The sequence below is a fragment of the Suhomyces tanzawaensis genome, assembly GCF_001661415.1.
Source record: "Suhomyces tanzawaensis NRRL Y-17324 unplaced genomic scaffold CANTAscaffold_1, whole genome shotgun sequence".
In the NCBI taxonomy this organism is placed as follows: domain Eukaryota; kingdom Fungi; phylum Ascomycota; class Pichiomycetes; order Serinales; family Debaryomycetaceae; genus Suhomyces; species Suhomyces tanzawaensis.
In genome coordinates this window covers 921,332-939,868 of record NW_017963636.1, presented here as the reverse complement: position 1 = coordinate 939,868, position 18,537 = coordinate 921,332, and the positions used below count along the sequence as shown (strand labels likewise).

General features: G+C 43.8%; 11 protein-coding genes across 11 annotated transcripts; 4 read left to right on the top strand and 7 right to left on the bottom strand.

Annotated features, from left to right (window-relative positions):
* Nucleotides 1-4: 4 nt before the first annotated feature.
* On the bottom strand, nt 5-1,742 carry NMT1 (glycylpeptide N-tetradecanoyltransferase). Its single transcript, XM_020207152.1, has one exon. The coding sequence runs from the start codon at nt 1,413-1,415 to the stop codon at nt 72-74; it is 1,344 nt and encodes a 447-aa protein (XP_020066845.1). The 5' UTR covers nt 1,416-1,742; the 3' UTR covers nt 5-71.
* CANTADRAFT_29125 (uncharacterized protein) lies at nt 1,647-2,549 on the top strand (the record flags this gene model as incomplete). Its single annotated transcript, XM_020208273.1, has 1 exon — nt 1,647-2,549. A coding segment is annotated over one exon (903 nt), but the record flags the coding sequence as incomplete, so codon positions are not given.
* Nucleotides 2,550-2,983: 434 nt separating this feature from the next.
* CANTADRAFT_45427 (SCF ubiquitin ligase complex subunit) lies at nt 2,984-4,243 on the top strand (the record flags this gene model as incomplete). The annotated part of the gene is made up of 1 exon (XM_020209212.1): nt 2,984-4,243. The coding sequence occupies one exon, from the start codon at nt 2,984-2,986 to the stop codon at nt 4,241-4,243; it is 1,260 nt and encodes a 419-aa protein (XP_020066843.1).
* A 400-nt stretch (nt 4,244-4,643) lies between these two features.
* On the top strand, nt 4,644-7,475 carry NIP1 (translation initiation factor eIF3 subunit c). The gene has a single exon (XM_020207151.1). The coding sequence runs from the start codon at nt 4,825-4,827 to the stop codon at nt 7,300-7,302; it is 2,478 nt and encodes an 825-aa protein (XP_020066842.1). The 5' UTR covers nt 4,644-4,824; the 3' UTR covers nt 7,303-7,475.
* Nucleotides 7,476-7,802: 327 nt separating this feature from the next.
* CANTADRAFT_19331 (uncharacterized protein) lies at nt 7,803-8,924 on the top strand (the record flags this gene model as incomplete). Its single annotated transcript, XM_020206439.1, has 1 exon — nt 7,803-8,924. One exon carries the CDS (start codon nt 7,803-7,805, stop codon nt 8,922-8,924), a length of 1,122 nt encoding a protein of 373 aa, XP_020066841.1.
* A 144-nt stretch (nt 8,925-9,068) lies between these two features.
* On the bottom strand, nt 9,069-9,878 carry CANTADRAFT_87685 (oxidoreductase; the record flags this gene model as incomplete). Its single annotated transcript, XM_020211367.1, has 1 exon — nt 9,069-9,878. The coding sequence occupies one exon, from the start codon at nt 9,876-9,878 to the stop codon at nt 9,069-9,071; it is 810 nt and encodes a 269-aa protein (XP_020066840.1).
* Nucleotides 9,879-9,993: 115 nt separating this feature from the next.
* Nucleotides 9,994-10,862, bottom strand: RPL20B (60S ribosomal protein eL20). The gene has a single exon (XM_020207150.1). It carries the CDS (start codon nt 10,607-10,609, stop codon nt 10,091-10,093), a length of 519 nt encoding a protein of 172 aa, XP_020066839.1. The 5' UTR covers nt 10,610-10,862; the 3' UTR covers nt 9,994-10,090.
* Nucleotides 10,863-11,546: 684 nt separating this feature from the next.
* Nucleotides 11,547-12,491, bottom strand: ERG251 (Erg251p; the record flags this gene model as incomplete). The annotated part of the gene is made up of 1 exon (XM_020207149.1): nt 11,547-12,491. The coding sequence occupies one exon, from the start codon at nt 12,489-12,491 to the stop codon at nt 11,547-11,549; it is 945 nt and encodes a 314-aa protein (XP_020066838.1).
* A 181-nt stretch (nt 12,492-12,672) lies between these two features.
* Nucleotides 12,673-13,173, bottom strand: CANTADRAFT_24552 (uncharacterized protein). Its single transcript, XM_020207148.1, has one exon. The coding sequence runs from the start codon at nt 12,996-12,998 to the stop codon at nt 12,726-12,728; it is 273 nt and encodes a 90-aa protein (XP_020066837.1). The 5' UTR covers nt 12,999-13,173; the 3' UTR covers nt 12,673-12,725.
* Nucleotides 13,174-13,429: 256 nt separating this feature from the next.
* Nucleotides 13,430-14,704, bottom strand: CPA1 (carbamoyl-phosphate synthase (glutamine-hydrolyzing); the record flags this gene model as incomplete). The annotated part of the gene is made up of 1 exon (XM_020209198.1): nt 13,430-14,704. One exon carries the CDS (start codon nt 14,702-14,704, stop codon nt 13,430-13,432), a length of 1,275 nt encoding a protein of 424 aa, XP_020066836.1.
* Nucleotides 14,705-15,126: 422 nt separating this feature from the next.
* CANTADRAFT_3792 (ubiquitin-ubiquitin ligase) lies at nt 15,127-17,850 on the bottom strand (the record flags this gene model as incomplete). The annotated part of the gene is made up of 1 exon (XM_020208737.1): nt 15,127-17,850. One exon carries the CDS (start codon nt 17,848-17,850, stop codon nt 15,127-15,129), a length of 2,724 nt encoding a protein of 907 aa, XP_020066835.1.
* Between the last annotated feature and the right edge of the window lie 687 nt (nt 17,851-18,537).

Below are 18,537 nucleotides of genomic sequence, written 5' to 3'. Positions count from 1 at the left end.
AAAATGCGATATAACTATTCATTACTACAGTATTAACATCTTTACTCTATTCACCTAAACCCCTCATGTGTCTATAACATCACCACACCAACACCACTAGTTTGGTCATCGACAACTTCCTTGGATTGCTTGTCGATACCACCGTGAACTGGCCATGTCTTGTAGTTAAACAAGTAGTAGTTAAGGAATCCGTCACCGCTCCCAAACTTGGCATCCTTGATAAAGTAAGTGTTATCCTGGGAAGTGACACAGTTGAAAACATCCACATTGAACTGTTTAGAAGTGATCAAGGCATCGTTAATCAAGCTGTTCAATCTCAGTTTGTATTGGTCGCTTCCAGAAGTGTCTGATGCATAGTAGTACAAGTAAGCGATGCCCAACTCGCTGTGGTCGGGATTGTCCAACACGGTGAATGGAAGCAAGTAGTACGAGAAGAAATCGGTGATCTTGCCATCTTCGTTCTCCACAACGTATGTCTTGATAACCTTGGATGCAACATCACTAGATTGACCACCCAACAACCAATGTTCAAACTCTTCCAACTCGAATATCTGGACTATGTCAAACTTTTCTTGAAACTTGTTGAATAAGTCAAATGTCTGCTGGACATCTCTCTTTTCCATAGGCCTCAAACCCTTGGTAGAAGTGGAGTTGGGCAAGGCGTAGTGAGCAGCCATGGACGACTTGGTCTTGTCAGGGGGCAAGTGGGAAAAGCCCACATCGTGGAGCTTGGACCAGTTGATGGGACGATGTGTGTAACGACAGGTGGACACTGGAGATGGCAAAATGATTCCTGCGGTGTACAATGCTTGCCAGATATCGACCTTATTCACTCTTCTGGTGATTTCCTTGATCAAAACCGGGGTGAGTCTCTTGGATCTTAATTTCTTGTGGATACACAAGAAATTGATTTCCACACTGGGGATAAGTTTGCCCGATTTGTTTAATTTCAAGGTGATGGGGATTGCTCCGATGAAGGCCACCAACTTTCCGGTTTCCTTGATACGGACACCCACGTGCCATTCCTTTCTCCAGCCAGGAGGCTTCAAGCCCCACTTGAAAAATTCGTGGGAGTATTTGAATCTGAAAGTGGCATCACGGTCTTCGACGTAGTGCTCGTACAAGAGCTGGTAGAGCTCCTCGACCTCGGCTTCAGAGTCCAAGTCCACATCGCTCCACTCGAAGCTATCGAGCAACGGCAAAGGCTCGTCTGGGATATCGGCAGGGGTCAAGGTGCCGTTGATGGGTCCTTCGGAATCGATAGCTTCGTCTAAACGAGGAACTGGCTGGGTCTTCCAGAACTTGTAATCGTTCATTTGTTTCTGTTGGGTCTCAGTGAGAGTCTCGCCCCTGGCGATGAGCTTCAAGATCTCCTCAATGGACTTTGGCGTTGGCTTATCCTTTTCTTCCGACATGGTGGTGTTGAAGTGGTGACAATTGATTCAATTTTTGGTGGTGGCGCGCGCCTTTTCGGACCATAATTTTACAGTACCAGACACCACAACGGTAAATAGACGTTGAATTCATCTTAGTGGGCTATCTTTGCTACGCTCCCGCCACCTGTGCCAGCACAAAACCGTCAGCATCTCAATTGCTACCGCAAACTCATCCTTTCTCCACTAAAAAGACATCTTCAAGCGAGTGCCATGGTGTTGAAGAATTCGAAATGGGACAAGAAGGCAAAGTACCTGTACATGAAAAAGCATGGGATCAGCGCCCCTAAGAAGGACAATACCCCCAAGCCCAAATGGACCTCCAAGACGGCAGATGGATCCAAGCGTCCCGAACGCATTACTCTAGAAGACTCAGACAGTGAATGGGATTCGGATGCAGACGATGCATTGCTTAATCACTTCTACCCTCAGTTAGGAGAGACCGAGTTGTCCAAGGATCAGAAGCTCAAAATCAAACAACAGATCATGGCCCAGATCGAAAAGGAAGAGCAGGACCAGGACACCCCAGTGCCCCAACAATTGGAGGAGAGAGATGGTATCTACTTGGGGTCCAAAGAAAACCAAGAACTGGAAGAGAAGGCGAAGGAGTCCACTCAGACTATTAATCTCCGCGAAATATTGGCCAAGGCATCCAATCCAACCAAGACCAGAAAGGCGTTGAAGGCCAAGATATCTGATAATTTTTTGGAGGAGTACGGCTTGGATAGTTATCAATCCATAACGAGACACAAAGACGACTATAACGATCTCTATGAGAAGAGCCACCCCGTGAACGTCATGGAATTATCCTCGAGCCAGTTAGACGGGTTTATGATAGGCTCGAGTGTGCCAACAAACCAAAAGCCCGAATCGAGGGTATTGACACAGGAAGAAATCGACGAAGATAGAAAAAGAGAGGAGAAAGCTAAAGAAAGTCGGTTGTATGATGAAATCAGAACTAAATTCAACTCCAAACCACCTACAGTAAAATCAAAAGTCCTTGACCTTAACAACTATGATTCAAAGAATGAGAGTCATGTGTCCGCGTTGAATGCGAGAATCACAGCAAACTCCAGTCAGGCTGTGGAATCTAGTCTAGACGACGATTTGGACTTGTTACTAGGAACTAATTCTAAGATCTCTGAAGGGGAAAAACTTGAGCCGGTGGTTCCTGCTCCCTCAATAGAGGATTTGTTGGAGAAGCTTGAGGTAGGCAAACCCAAGAAGAAAGAAGAGAATGTGCCAAAAAGTCGACAGCTACCTACCAACGTGGACTTCTTAGACGATCTCTTGGGGATGTAGTTGTTCTAGAGCTACTGGCGGGGTTTGTCTCCGATTTGTTACGTTTAATGACACGAAAAACCAATGGTAGCATTCGCTGCTTACCATCGGAACTATCTACCAAGACCCACAATAGTCTACTATGTACTGCTGGAATGTTGTATCGTTCTATCACGTAATTGATCTTCCTGATGTCTCTCCAGGATTTGCGCTACCACTTGCGCTCCACAATCTCATAACTAGAATTCGCATTAATAATCGATAAGGCCATGAGTGGTGGAACCTCGATATTGGGCAATGCTGAGCCCCTCTCAGATAAGGATCAGGAGGCCATCACCTGGTTCCGGAAGGCCATCGACAAGGAAAGCCATGGGATGATGTCCGATGCGGTGGAATACTACCGTAAGGCATTCAAAATCAACGAACAAGTGGATGCATTATACCGGGCCAAAGATGTTCCCCACACCGCCAAGAAGCTAGAGGCTGAAGGGGGAAAGAACACACTCAAGAAGGTAGATGAGGAATTGGTCAAGCGAATCAACGTTGACACACTTCTCCTGAGTTTCCGCGATATTGAGGCCAAAGCACCCAACCCATTGGAGGATGAAAGCTCGGATCTTACCATCAAATTTGCCAACCTTGGCGTCGACGGTCACGAAGAGGTCGCAGATGTGAAGCCAGTTTCGCCTTTGGTGCATCTTCCCAATGATATCTGGATCCATATCCTTGAAATTCTATTGATCACATCTCCAGAATCGTGGTTCAGCTTTGCTATCACCTGCAAAAAACATGCTTACCTCGGTCTAGGTACCTCTGATTTGTGGAGAAAACTATGCTATCTTGTCTACCCTTCCCAAGTATATGAGGAGAATAAAATGATCACCGATCGATTGGGGGTGGGCGAGGAGTTGGACGAATCAGCGTTGCCAGTCCCACTCAACCAGCTCGAAATTTTGCCACAATACAACAATTCGTGGAAGTTTATGTTGAATAACCGTCCGTTTGTCAAATTCCTTGGGTGTTACATAAGTGTGGTCAATTACTACAGTGAAGGAGGTAAGGCGGAATTCTCAAATAGTTGGAGCAATCCGGTACGAACCATCACTTATTACAGGTACCTCCGTTTCTATCCAGACGGGACGTGTGTGAAGGTACTTTCGGCTTCGGAACCAAACAAAGTCATCCCCCATTTACTGAAGCACAGCAAGAGTATTGCCCCAACAATAGATCTCACAGGCGTACCTCAAATTAAAGAAAGTCAAAGGATTTATCATGGAAGATGGACAGTCTCGTCCGATGGCGAGGTACATGTGGTCATAGAGAATGGCTCTGCAGCATATTACGTATTCCATTACCACTTTCAGGTCAAGTCTTTGGCCATTTTCAAACACAGTAAGCTTTCGTGGGTAAAATACTATGCAGTAAAAAAAGAGGGCCATGATGACGAGGGGGAAGAAAATCCATTTGCAATCAGAAACGAAAAGCCCTTTAAATTCCTGCGCGTTAGAAGCTATACTACTACCAATTAAATAAATCGTCATTCCATTAAGTACAGTAAATAGCATAACTTTCCAGTTGCTGGTTTTTAGATTTAGGCTTGATCAATGGCATTCTTTGAACGCGGTTTATCAAGGATCAGTCCTTCGCAGGTCAGAGCTGTTAAGGACTCCTCAAGAGTGAAAAATCATGTAAATAATTAATTAGCAAACCATTGGGAATAATGATAGCATTGAGCGCATTTGACTTTGTTACGTAGACTATCTACCTACGCGTATAGGCATTTGAGCTCGTATCTCACCACAATTTTTCGCAACTGTTAGGCTCATCTACTACGTTCTCTACTGAGGCCACCACATCTGGGAGGGTGATAAATATGCAAAAATTGCTAAGATGGAACATTGTAGAATTCTGATACTAATTAGTCTCCCACTATCTTAATTTCGTGCCTTTAAATCTCGTTAGTGTCTTTCGCAGCTATAATTGTGACAGGCACCACACAACTGACAAGCACACATCTCAGCACGCCAGCGTAAATCTTCGCACCATAGAAATTTTTTCACATCGTTGAAAATTTATACCAGACCAAAGGGAGTTAACACTATTAACCAAGATGTCACGTTTCTTCGTATCTGGGTACAATTCCGAGTCGTCCTCTGAAGAAGAGGATTTATTGAGTTCTTCTGAGGAAGAGCTCCTTTCTGAAGAATCCACCGACTCCGAATTCGGTAATGATTCTGATTCTGATGATTCCGATTCCGATTCTGATGGAGCACCATCAGGTCCTTCCTATTTCTTAAAGAAGAGCTTCATGAAGGGCTCTGGTGGAGACAGTGACAGTGACAGCGAAGATGAGGGCAGAAAGGTTGTCAAGTCCGCCAAAGAAAAGTTAATGGACGATATCCGTGATTCTATTGAAGCCATCAATGTCGCCAAGCGTACCAACTCTTGGTCCACCGTTGTGACTGAATTCGACAAATTGAACCGTTTCTTGCTCAAGTCTAGCCAACAAGGCTTCGGCACACCAAACGTTTACATTAAGTGTTTGGGAGGATTGGATGACTATATCAACGCTACCCTTGAGAACGAAAAGTCTGAGAAGACCTTGAACGCTATCGAAGCCAGAGCTATCAATACTGCTAGACAAAGATTGAAGAAGCAGATCAAGGAAAACCAAGTTTTCTATGATCTTTTCAGAGAACAACCAGAATTATTCGATACCGAAGAACCATTGAATCTCCCAAGCTCCACCAAGCAACAAGACGACGAAGCTAACAACAGATTGTTGAACCCAGTTTTCGCCACCTTGAAACAAATCGCCGAAACCCGTGGTAAGAAGAACATTGACAAATACGAACAAATTCAAACCTTGGAAGAATTATTGCAGTCCTCCAACAAGAACAACACTTTTGAATTGATTTCAATTTATCAAACTTTATTGTCCATCAGATTTGACGCTTCTTCTAACCAAGCTTTCATGCCATTGGACTTATGGAAACAACAAGAATCAGACCTTAATGCTTTGTTAGACTTGTTAGAATCTAAATTCAAGTCTTACCAATTTTCTGAGTACGGTAAAACCACTGATGAAATTGATATCGAACCAGAAGCTAATGCTGATGGTGTCAAGGTCATCTTTGGTTCCATTACCTCTTTGGTTGATAGATTAGATGATGAATTCACTAGATCTTTACAAAACACCGATCCTCACTCCATCGAATACGTTGAAAGATTGAAGGACGAAGGTATAATCTACAAGTTGATCGTCAGAGGTCAAACATATGTTGAAAGAGTTACCTCAGAAGATGTGAGGACAAAGACTGAACAGTTACCAAGAGTTGTTTTAAGAAGATTAGAGCATGTATACTACAAGCCAGATCAATTGATTAAGGCTAACGAAGCTGAGGCTTGGAAGGGAGTTGACACTGACTCATCTCTTGTTTCCAAGACTGCTACCCCAGCTGAATTGATTGAAGGATTGTGTCAATACTTGTCTAGCCACACCAACAAGATCTACGGTAAACACGCCTTGTTACTTTCCATCTATTACTATGCTGTCAATGGTAACTACGCAAGAGCTAGAGACTTGTTCTTAAACTCCCAAATTTACAACGGCATCAACCATTTCGATTCCACCTTACAAGTTCAATACAACAGAGCCTTGGTTCAATTAGGTTTGAGTGCATTCAGATCTGGTGCCATTGAAGAATCCAACCGTGTCTTGAACGAAATCGTCAACTCTCAAAGATCCAAGGAACTTCTTGGACAAGGTTTCAACTCCAAATATCCAAACCAGGCTACCGTTGTTGAAAAGCAAAAATTATTACCTTTCCATCAACACATAAATTTGGAATTGTTGGAATGTGTTCACATGACTTGTTCTTTATTGCTAGAAATCCCAGCATTGGCTGCATCTTCTAACTCTACCAAGGAGAATAAGCGTAAGGCTAACATTAAATCCTTCAAGAGTAAGTTGGAATTCCACGATAGACAATTCTTCACTGGTCCACCAGAAAGTATCAAAGATCACATCGTTCATGCTTCTATCGCTTTACAAAAGGGTGACTGGTCTAAGGCTTACAACTTGTTATCCTCCATTAAGATTTGGAAGTTGTTCCCAGGCACTGAAGAATTATTGACCATGATGAAGAACCAATTACAAGTTGAAGGTTTAAGAACTTACATCTTCACCTACAGAAGCATTTTCACTAAATTATCAATTGCCAAGTTATCTAAGGTTTTCGATCTTCCAACTGAAAAGGTTGTCGAAATTTTGGATGCTATGCTCGAAGGTCCTGAAGTTAGTGGTGCATTCGATGACAACAAGACTTTCATCAACTTCACCAGCAGTGAACCTCAAAGATCCAGATTGCAAGAGTTGGCTATTGTGATGAACGAAAAGGTTGGTTTGTTGACCGAGAAGAACGAAAAGACTTCTTCCAACGGTTTTGGTAAGAAGCAACCTGCACAACAACAGCAACAACAACAACAGCAACAAAGAGAACAAAAGGACTCTCTTCAAGAAGAGAACAACAAGTTCAGATATGCTAATGTTAACTCTAATAATGATGAGTTTCAAGCTGCTGCTTAATTGAGCTCATGGAGAGAAATTAGGAACGCCCGTTGGTAACTAGATTCATTCATGATGGCTTAGTGCCCCCAATTTCATTGTAAATTATTGCATGGCTAGTCTTATTGCATTGGAATAAAGCTTATGCTTTGTTCTGAGTTGATAGCTTAATATAAATTCGATTAGGAGATAAGTTGTAGTTGTAACAGCGATAATCTAATTAGTGTGGTAATGAATTTGCTAGTCTTACTAGTCAGTGGTTTCATGGAGAATCAATTGCAAAATTTCAACATAATCACACATTTAGTCTGTGCTGACACGCCAATACAATAGTCAGTATCCACCTGAGCTACAATCAATCCCAAAATAGGTGGTAGAAAATGCAAAGGTTTGCCAGATGGTACTTAGCTGGTTTTGTTAACTTAAGGGCCGATGACGAACCATAAAACATGGTAGCGCCAAATATCTCTACACGTGATCTAACATAAAAATTTATCTTGCAAGTCATCTACAACCCCATCATGCCAGAACCAAAGAAAATAAAGGTACTGGCTCTCTGTGAGCTCTGCCATGGCCGTAAGGCAGTAATGAAGAGACCCAAGAACCTTCAAAAATTATGCAAAGAGTGCTTCTATAAGGTGTTTGAGACGGAAATCCACAACACCATTACGGATGCCCAACTCTTCCAAAAAGGAGACAAAGTAGCCATAGGGGCCTCTGGTGGTAAGGATTCCACCGTTTTAGCTTCTGTGTTGAAGTTGTTGAACGAAAGATACGAATACGGCCTTGAGTTGGTCTTGTTGTCCATCGATGAGGGCATCAAAGGCTACAGAGATGATTCCCTTGCTACCGTCAAGCGAAACCAGGTCCAATACCAGATGCCACTCGAGATTATCTCTTACAAGGACTTGTACAACTGGTCCATGGATGAAATTGTTTCCTGTGCCGGTATCAGATCATCGTGCACTTACTGTGGTGTGCTAAGAAGACAAGCTCTCGACAGAGGTGCAGCAAAATTGGGCATTAATCATGTTGTAACTGGGCATAATGCCGATGATATTGCGGAGACGGTTTTAATGAACATTCTTCGTGGTGACACAGCCAGGTTGGAAAAGTCCACTGCCATTTTGACTCAGTCTTCTGGCTCGCCCATTAAGAGATCCAAACCGTTCAAGTACTCCTACCAGAAGGAAATAGTCTTATATGCCCACTACAAGAAGTTGGACTACTTTTCTACCGAGTGCACTTATGCACCAGAGGCATTCAGAGGAACTGCCCGAGAACTTTTAAAATCATTAGAGTCTATTAGGCCCTCGTGCATCATGGATATCATTTATAGTGGAGAACTCTTGGTTTTGGCACCAAAGAAAAAGAAGACCACCAGATCCTACAAGAATAACAAGAAAATCAGCACTGGAGAAACCGAAGTCAACGCCGACGGGTCTGTTAGCTTGAAGAGAAACGAATTCAAAGACGGGAATACCTGTGAAAAATGTGGATATTTATCCTCCAACAAGATTTGTAAGGCTTGTGTATTGTTGGCCGGTTTAGAAATGAACAGGGCAAAGGTTTCTATTGAAGGTAACGCTGCGGTTGATGGTGCTGCCAAACTAGGGAAGACTTTGGAGCAACTTAGTTTTTGAGGAATATTATAGAGCTATCTAGTAGAGCTAGCAAGCACTCAGAGCAAAACTTATCGGATGTATATAATTAACAGGGCCTAGAAATAATGAGAATTTATTGTTCTAAAAGCTGATCTAAAAGTTGTATTATTTCCAAAACGAAAATTACAATTTCTTTCTGTAGAGATGGGAGGCACTGGCTTGGCCGGAGGCAAACACCAAGGTTTCGGCGATGACAGCATTTTCCCTTCTGGTAATACCGAACACAATGATCTCTGCGATATCGTCGGCAAGCAATGGCTCAGTACCTTCGTAGACAGCCTTGGCCTTGTCGGAATCATTCTTGTACCTAACAAGACTGAAGTCCGTTTCGACATTTCCGGGGTCCACTTCCAAAACTCTGATTCTGGTGTCGATCAATTCCTTTCTCAAAGCATGGGAGAAGAACTTGACACTGGCCTTAGTGGCACAGTAGATGGAACCACCAGGGTAAGGGTCTCTACCAGCAATGGAGCCCAAGTTGACAATGTCACCGGAATTCTTCTTCTTGAAGATTGGAAGCACAGTTTGGGTCAAGGTGATCAATCCCAACACGTTAGTGTTGAACATTTGAGAGATGTCTTCCTCAGCAATTTGACCTACTGGGTCCCTGCCCAAGGCCAAACCAGCATTGTTAATCAAGACGTCAATGTCGGCAAAGTCGCTGGGCAAGTTGGAAATGAATGGTTTGATGGTTTCAATCTTGGAGACGTCGAATTGAGCGGCGTGGGTTTGGATTGAAGGATATTTGGCGGACAAGTCCTTAGCCAAGGCATCCAACTTTTCCTTTCTTCTAGCAGTCAAGATCAACTTGACGTTACCGTTAGCGGCACCGGCAATTTCTCTTGCAGTAGCTTCACCAATACCTCCAGAGGCACCGGTGATTAAGATGATCTTGTTAGCCAATCTTTGGGCAGCTTTCGATCCGTAAGACATGATAGCGATAATTGCGATAGCAAATGAGCAAGCTCAATTTATAGTGGGGGGAGGCGCCACACGCACGAGTCACGTTCTTGGTGAGTACATATTACGACAGCACTTTTAAATGTAGACTTTTGGTTATTAATAATTCATTTATATATATATAAATCAATGTATTCAAATTTACACAATGAACGCTAACCCGCGAAGGATTCTAGGGAAAACGCTTAGTAGAAGGTGGTTGGTTGTTGAGCAGTGAACAACTTCTTGGACTTTTGGACTCTGTGAGGCAATGGGAATTTCAAGTCTTTGGTCAAGAATTGCTTGACGTATTGTCTCTTGACGTCGTCGGTCTTTTCCAATTCGACAACCTTCAAGATGTGGATAGATCTAAATCTAGCTCTGTGTCTGGCAGCTAAATCTTGGTACATGGTTTCAACAGCACCGACTCTGGTAACATCTCTGTATTCCTTGTACATGTTGTGGATACCAGATCTGGAGTCGTATCTGATCCAGATACCGAAGGTCTTGACCTTGGTTGGACGGGCTTCGTGGATGATGTTAACGGAGACAACTTCACCAGAGGCCTTCTTGACCTTGTGCAACTTTTGTAAGAAGTACCAGTAACGGGACTTGGCAACAACGGTGTTTGGAGCAAAGATTCTCATTCTGTACAACTTTGGCTCTGGAACAGAGTCAGTTGGAAGACGACGACCGATGACTTGATATTCGTTTAATCTAGACATCTAAAGAGTTAGTATGGGTACTAGGAACTATGACGGTGTTGTGTTGGATGCTTGTGCTACACCATTCTTCCATTTCAGTATGAACCTTTCTTCAATATGATCATGGTGGTTGGTTCACTCAATCTTTCAATTCTTGGTCGCTAAACTATCAAACGTTCTGATTATTCCAACGTGGCATTCACATCAACCTTACTCGTCATTCACACCGTAGTGTATGTCTGGTTTATTATCACTTACATTAACTGATGATATCAAAATAGCAAAAGGGTAAATTTTTTTGGCTATAGTTTTTTCATTTCGTTCGGGCACTAGGTGGGACGAGCGTTTGTGTCACTGGGGCCATCGGGTCTGTGCAGGCTGGGGATGAAATTTTTGCGGTGAATGCACGTGATCCAAAACTCTTTGATTGAGAGTGCGCACGTGGGTTTTGCCTGGTTAGGTCTCAAGCCCTAGGGTATGGCGATATTGTGCTTACAACCAACCCATGTTTGTTCACAGGCTGTTTAGTTAGATTTGGTTCTTGGAATAATATGGAGCCATGTGCTAGCATGTGTGGAGATTTTTAGTTAGTTTGTTTGTGAAGTTTGTGAACTTTTTCTAGCTCTACATGTATATGTGAAGCTGGCGATCCTTACAAGTCAAGACTATTATTGGGCAAGAGTATTATTATGACTTTAAATACACGAGTAATACGGTTGATTAAATGGAGTTAAGAGCGAATTAACAGAAACCTTTAAATAGTATCATGGTCTTAATTAGTGAAATGTTTTTGCCTTAAGATTAATGAATCAAAGGTCGATCTGCTCCAACTATACATGTGAGCCGTAGTCGATCCACTTCACAGTTCTACATCGTTTTTTAGCCTCATTATTTATCGTTTCTATTCGGTGGTAGCTTGCCTCAAGACTTACCTTCACGCAGGTGGAGCCAAATTTGTCTATATATTCTTCTTTTCTGCCTTGGACTTCATTTTATTCTCTCTGTTGCTTTTTGCACCCGGTCCGCTTTCGGTATCCAAGATATAGTCCATGTAGCTGAAGGAACTGGCGTAATTTCCAATGAAGTAATGGTGGTGGAGATCGTGGTGTGCTGATCCTGCCCAGAGGGGAAAGTAGTAATGCAAGGACCATGGGAAATCGTAGCCTGAGTGTGAATCCACTGCTTGTAATAATCTCAAGCAAACCCACAAAGTGACGGTAAACAAGTGCAAACTAGGAAGCAGAGTATACTTGGTGGCCACCCAAGCATACAAGATAGGGAATCCCACAGTGCCAGTGCCCAAAGCCATGACTTCGACCGGGTGGGCGTATTCGGCAGCAAGCCCAAATGGGGCCGCATAACGATGATGTTGCTTGTGGATGTTCTTGTAGAACCAGCCGATGTGGAACAAGCGATGGAACCAGTAGTGCCACTGGTCTTCACAGATGAAGAAAAACATTACCTGGAGGGTCATGACCTTGTACGAAGGGAATGGAATATCCACCGAGATCTGGAGCTTAGAGCAGAGGGGATGGAAGGCCCAGATTGGAAGCGCCTCCACCAACAAATGCAGCTTGAATACCGATTTCAAGCATTCCCATTGCTCTCTGTTACTGGGAATCTTGGTGGGCTGGATCTTCCACTTGTCAAAGTAGGGAATTTGTTGAATGATGAACCAGGGAAGGCATCTTCCGAAGTAGAAAATTTCGTGGGTCAAGAAGAAAAGAAGTCCGGTAGCAAAGGTGTCGTTGCCGATGTACAAGTACCAGGATGCCCAGAGCTTTTCCATCCACGACAACTGGGTCACAAATGGGTCCAGAGATGCCTGAAGGCTCAGCAATGTGTGAAAGTAGCCCGAGGTGGTGGAGTTAGCCTGGTGTAGCGTGGATGATAAGATATCCATGGCTGGTATGGGATGGTATTCAAGAACTGCTGAGGATGTCGGTATGCTCTGCTGCCTTTATATAACATTATGCAGCCTCATCTCGTATAGTCGTATAGAGTGGTTCGATGATTTTGCACCCAGTCGCGTAGTGGTCTGATGTTGTCGTACTCCTGTCACCTGATTGGGACCAGTGCCACACCGGTCTACGACACCTTGAGAGGGCCCAGCCAGGTTCTGAGACCTAAACGAGCTCTACCAGTTTCCTGTACACCTTTTAAGTCCTCGTTTAGTTCGTGAAAAGTTATTCATTCTTGGGTAGTGAAAAAGGGCTTTGGCGGGGTTTGCCGGTCCAGAAAACATACAATTCTGCAACTGCCCACCAACGATGCTCCACCGCCAACGGGTGCGGGCTTTGCTGAGGGCCGAAGGTTTTCCGAGTTCGGCTGGAATGGCTTTTTGGTGCTGGAGTTGGATCTTATAGGATTCATTTGTCCAGTTCCTACAGTGGTAATTATTTCCAGTCATGATCAATATTTCTAGTAGCCGGTAATAGAACCTTTAATTTTCTATGAATACTATTTCTATCTAGGGTCATAACACTAACTCAAACATTCAGGATACGACAGTATCTGCTCTATCACTGCTGACTAAATTAATGACTAGTGATGAGCTTCATTTCTCTATTTACTTTCAATTGCCCTTTCTATGATTATCAATTACTTTTAGTATTTTTAAAGTTTATCGCATCTAACCATTTTAACGATCATTCCATTTAACTATTATCATGATCTCATCTACCTAATTCAACAGTGCAATACTCTAAATTCCTGACTCGAGTCTAGAGACCAGAAATGTCTTACTGGATATTTATTTCATCTTCGTTTACGATGTCTACACTCCCACCAATTACATCTTTTACTATGATCTCTATTACTACTTATCTAATTACCGTACCTCTAAATCACTCTCTCCTTGGGCAAGATATCAACCAACAAACTGTTGTCGATGGCACCCAAGTTCAACCCATTGGTGGCCTTGTACACTTCGATGTTCTTGAAGAACTTGTCAAACAAGAAGGCGGTATCCAATGGGCCACCCTTGGCCTCAGGATGGAATTGTGTAGAGAAAATAGGCTTGTGCTTGTGGATCATACCTTCGTTACTCAAGTCATTCAAGTTGGTGAAAAATGGCTCCCAGTCACTGTTCAAACTGGTCTCATCCACGGCGTATCCGTGGTTCTGGGATGTGATGTGGCACTTACCTGATTTCAAGTCAAGGGCTGGGATGTTGTGGGCTCTGTTACCGTACTTCATCTTGACGGTCTTTCCTCCACTGGCCAAGGCCAACAACTGGTGACCCAAACAGATACCAAAGATTGGCAACTCGTGGTGTTGGTCCATGGTGGCCTTCAAGTTTTCGGTGGTTGCAGAACAGTGGGTTGGGTCTCCAGGACCGTTGGAGATGAACAAACCATCGAACTTGTTGGCTATCTTGTGAATAGGATAGTTGTATGGGAAGACGGTCAAAGAGGCACCTCTTTCAACCAAACATCTCAAGATGTTTTCCTTGGCTCCACAGTCCAACACGGCAATATGGATACCCTTGGAGTGCTCTGGAGGACATGCGATGTGGAAAGGAGCCTTGGTGGTTACCTTGTGGACCAAGTTGACGGAGCCAGGATCTTCGAAGGCAGCATCCTCATCAGCATCGTATTCCTCACCAATGGTGATCTTGGCCAAAGAAGAACCCTTGTCTCTGAGGTATGAGACCAACTGTCTGGTGTCAACTCCGGATATGGCAGCAACTCCGGATCTTTGACACCATTGTTGCAAAGACTCGACAGCAGTCCAGTGGGAGTACTCCAATGCAGCGTCAGCGACAACAATACCAATACATTGCACGGTTGGGCTCTCCATGTACTTCAACAAGTTGAACTCGTCCTTCTTAGTAGAAGAAGGCACACCGTAGTTACCGATCAATGGTTGAGTGAAGCACAAGATCTGTCCCTTGTAAGAGGGATCAGTCATGGACTCAGGGTATCCTACCAAAGAGGTGGTGAAAACAGCCTCACCACTGACATTTTTGTCGGCACCAAAAGAATAACCGTTGAACACAGGACCGTTTTTGATGGTCAAAGTGGCCCGATCTAACTGTGAGGTTTTGTTAGTGAAGCCCTTGGAAGCAGTAGCCAAGAAACGCTTGCTAAGCTGTGGAAGACGTAACGACAACATGGTTTGCTGGTCTAGAAAGTGGAAAAAGAAGAATATATAGGGATGAAAATTGTGACTGATAGCGAATCGCGGCTAACGAAAATTTTCGAACAATTACCTATTTGGGAATGACTCATCACCGCGGGAGCGTGCAACGGGCACCAACCTCGTTATTGTGGCAGTCCAATCAGAGCTCTGACCGAGGGATCTGACCCCGGATCGAGTTGGTCTATTGTCGTATATAGTGTGGAACGACTCAATTCTACGGCACTGTTGTGGTCTATATGAGTATTATTAGTTCGATACGAAATGCCACTGCAGGCCTATGCTCACTTTCGCTCTCTCTAGTTGGTTCTATGTATGATTGCTAGTCTATCCAGCAGACAGGCAAAGCGATGGTTTGTATGGCAGAAAATTCTGCAAGATCAACAAAGTGCCCTGGCCTAACCCACCAAAACAGGAATATCCACCTTGACAACATTATCCGCAAACTCGTTCTGCTCTCCACCGGCTCCCTTGTACTTCACAACTACCTGGATATAGTAAAGTCTTCCCACCAAGCATGTTTGGAAACTTGGGATCAAACTGATGTTATTCTTATTAATAGCATCCAACGGAATTGTAAAGTCTTTGGTCCATCTAAATCCTCCCTTCTTCTGGGTGGCCTTCCATCCAGTTTCATTATTCAAAAGTTGAGGATGGGACTGTGATGTTAAAGTCTTATAGTAGTCTTTGAGTGTATCCTTTTTGACTCCCAAAGACTTAACAGCCTTGAGATACAAGTAAGCTTCCTTGGAAAGGTGAGCTTCGTTAGCCCTAAGATATTCAATATAGGTGAAAACTTGGTCCTTCAATCTTTGTAAATTATCTCTAGTAATTGACACATCATCCTCGTGCTTATCTTCGTCTCCCTTAGGATTAGTGTAGAAAAAATCGTATCCTAATTCAAATGGCAAGGGGTATTCTGTATTGTACGACCATAAGACAAGATTGGCTTCAATACTGCTTATGAGAGGTGGTTTGTTCGCAGCTTCATCAGACTCGAACACAAGAGACAAATCCACCGATTGTACAGTATTGCGAACATCTCTGTTATACAATCCATTGATATGTGTGGACTCGATTGAGCTAACAGGCCTCAAAGACAAATCGCTATTGGATGTCACAGAAGTGATATTATTTTCATTCTTGTTTGACGTTACCAGGCTAAGGTTATCCTGCAAAGTCCCGTTATTGTACTTCGTAATCAATCTGGGGGAAGCATAAGCTATCACTTGACTTGGTACCCTCACAAAAAGCCTCAGTTCACCAACCTTGACCAAAGAGGACAAAATCTTCTTCTTCTTCTTACCATACACCGTAGTTGGTCTTGAGCCAATCATGTTTTCCAGGTGATAACGAATTTCGTGCTCGTCTGTCAACTTGGCTGGTTCGGAAATTTCGAAGTGCTGTTCATCCCAATTGAGTAAATTTTTACTCTTCAATTCTTCAACAGTGAGATTATCTCTATCCAAACGTTCGTCAATTTCTCTATCGATCCTGTGGCTTAACTTGTTTATATGTTTCCAGGTAGTTTTGGAGTAATAATCTTGAAACAATTTTCCATCAATGCCGAGAGAGGTGTATGATTCCCACCCATACTGGTGCCACTCGTTAAAAAATCCTAACTGCTCGCTCAAATCAGGAATGAATCTCAAGAAGTATTTACTACTTTGGGAGATAACATACTCAGAGCTGGAATTTGGATCATTGATTTCATTCTCGGAAAATGCATGCTTTTGATTCGATGCATTGAGCTTATCAATGAATTTTGCCTCAATAGTATAACTTATACTCACATCTTCAAAGCTGTAATCTTTGGTCAAGATTGGTGTGCCTCTCATATTCAAGAACCCATACCCTAAGGCTTTATTCAACTGAATAGTTTCTCCACGGTTGTGAAAACATGTTCTATCAAGTCCCAACGTTGGTGGTGGGACCAAATGACTAAACAATGAATTGAAACAACTGTTGTCTAGTAATTTGTTTGGAAACTTGAAGGTAAAAAACTTCTTGTACTTGGAATTAGGTTTGAGGATTCTTTCAGGTGGTAATCCAATTTGGCACTCATCCGTTGGATCTATCGTGTAAGCTTCATATTCAACACCAGCGGAGCTTGGAACCTGAGTGTATCCGTAAGAAGCGTTCAAGTCGTACATTTTCAAGAACTTCTTCACGATGATCTTGTTGTACTTGTGGGCATCCAAAGGACCCGAATTAAGATTCTTGTCCGTGGATTTGATAGTCCCTTCCAAAGAAACAGTAAATAGTCCAAAGTCTACTGGCTTGTCTGACTTATTTGTTATGACAACATAACCATTCACCACATCTCCACTGGTGTATTCCTTCAATCTAGTTTCGAGCTCGTTCTGGCTGTTGGGCAAAGGCACTCTTTTTGTAACAAAAATCTTAATGTCTATCGGAGAATTGGGGGCTTTTGCCAACATATCGATATTGTCCAAAGGAGAGTGGCCCGATTCATGGACAGTGACTGCAATATTATGATTGTGGGCCTGTTCGTTTCTGGGAGACACCGCATGGCCCTCGTTTTCGTCATCAAACACGTAATCTTGGGACCCGTCCGAATCGTTGTGGAGCTCCGTTTCGTTCAACCGGTCAGAGATACCGTCGAGAACGTTATCGTTGGAGGTCACAGGAGATAAGCCACTGGGAGGGGTAGCGGACGAGTTCTGAGTGTCGCCATACACCGGTGGCTTGACAGACAAGTTTTCGTTGAATTGGCTATCGTCTCTTCTCAAGATCGACTGGAACATCTGGAACGAAGGGAGAATGTCAAAGTACTCGGTTTGGGTGTTGGAGGACGTGGCTGAAAGAGGGCCTTTGCTGAGATTATCGATGTGCTTCTTCTGTTCCCCAGATGGTGTGTATGGTGGGTTGGCCCTGGGGACTCGGGACTGGCTGGAGCGCTTGCTCAACGACGGAGAGAGGGTGGGTGCACTTCCCGTTCTTGAAGAGACTGGTGTCAACGATGAGCTGACCATGGGCACTAGCGGGTTTGATCTCGATGGGGTGAGGGTGGGACCCTGGAGGGGTGATGCCAGGGGCAGGCCTCGCATGTTCTTCCTGTCCTTGTCACCCCTGGACGACTTGAGCAAGTTCAAAGGCATTGTTGTAGCACAAGAAAACGATACAAATGTTGGTTTGGTTTTAGATGGTGGTGGTGCCAGAGGTGATGGAGTAAATTTTGAGGTGACTTGCACTGTACGGCGCTGCCAGCGTGATGAGGCGGCATCTGCGAATGCTGGGCAGAATTAGATATAACTCCATTTGGCAGGCGAAGGAAGGGGAAGACTACCTGTGCTGGGCCAAAACGGGATGGGACCCGCTCGGGGTTACACTTTACGCCAGACATCGCCTTGTGTAGCCGCTAAGATCGAGCTCCCCACACTGGGGACCCTAGCCAGAGCCCTGGGCCTGCAGGCATCAGCGAACATCCCCACTGTGGAACAATTGACGCCAGCGCGAGCGCGAAACTAGGGGATTTTTTCACCAGAAACTACTAGAATGCTGAAGGAGAGTACTTGCGTACAACCTGTATTATGCTACTTACGCGACAGTATTGTTCAAATTCAGGGCCACGGCCGGTCAAGGCCTAATCTATCATCAAAGTAAAGGGATTAACAGTCCCGATACACAGTAGACCGTCGTGATAAATGTGGTAAGTCATCATTAACTGAACAATATTGTCGTATGACTTGCTTTAATAGCCAAACCCAATTACCTAATTGAGCTCGCTATTAAAACAAGGTTTTGGCATAAACTTCAATTTGTTCGCCAATGATATCAGACATGAA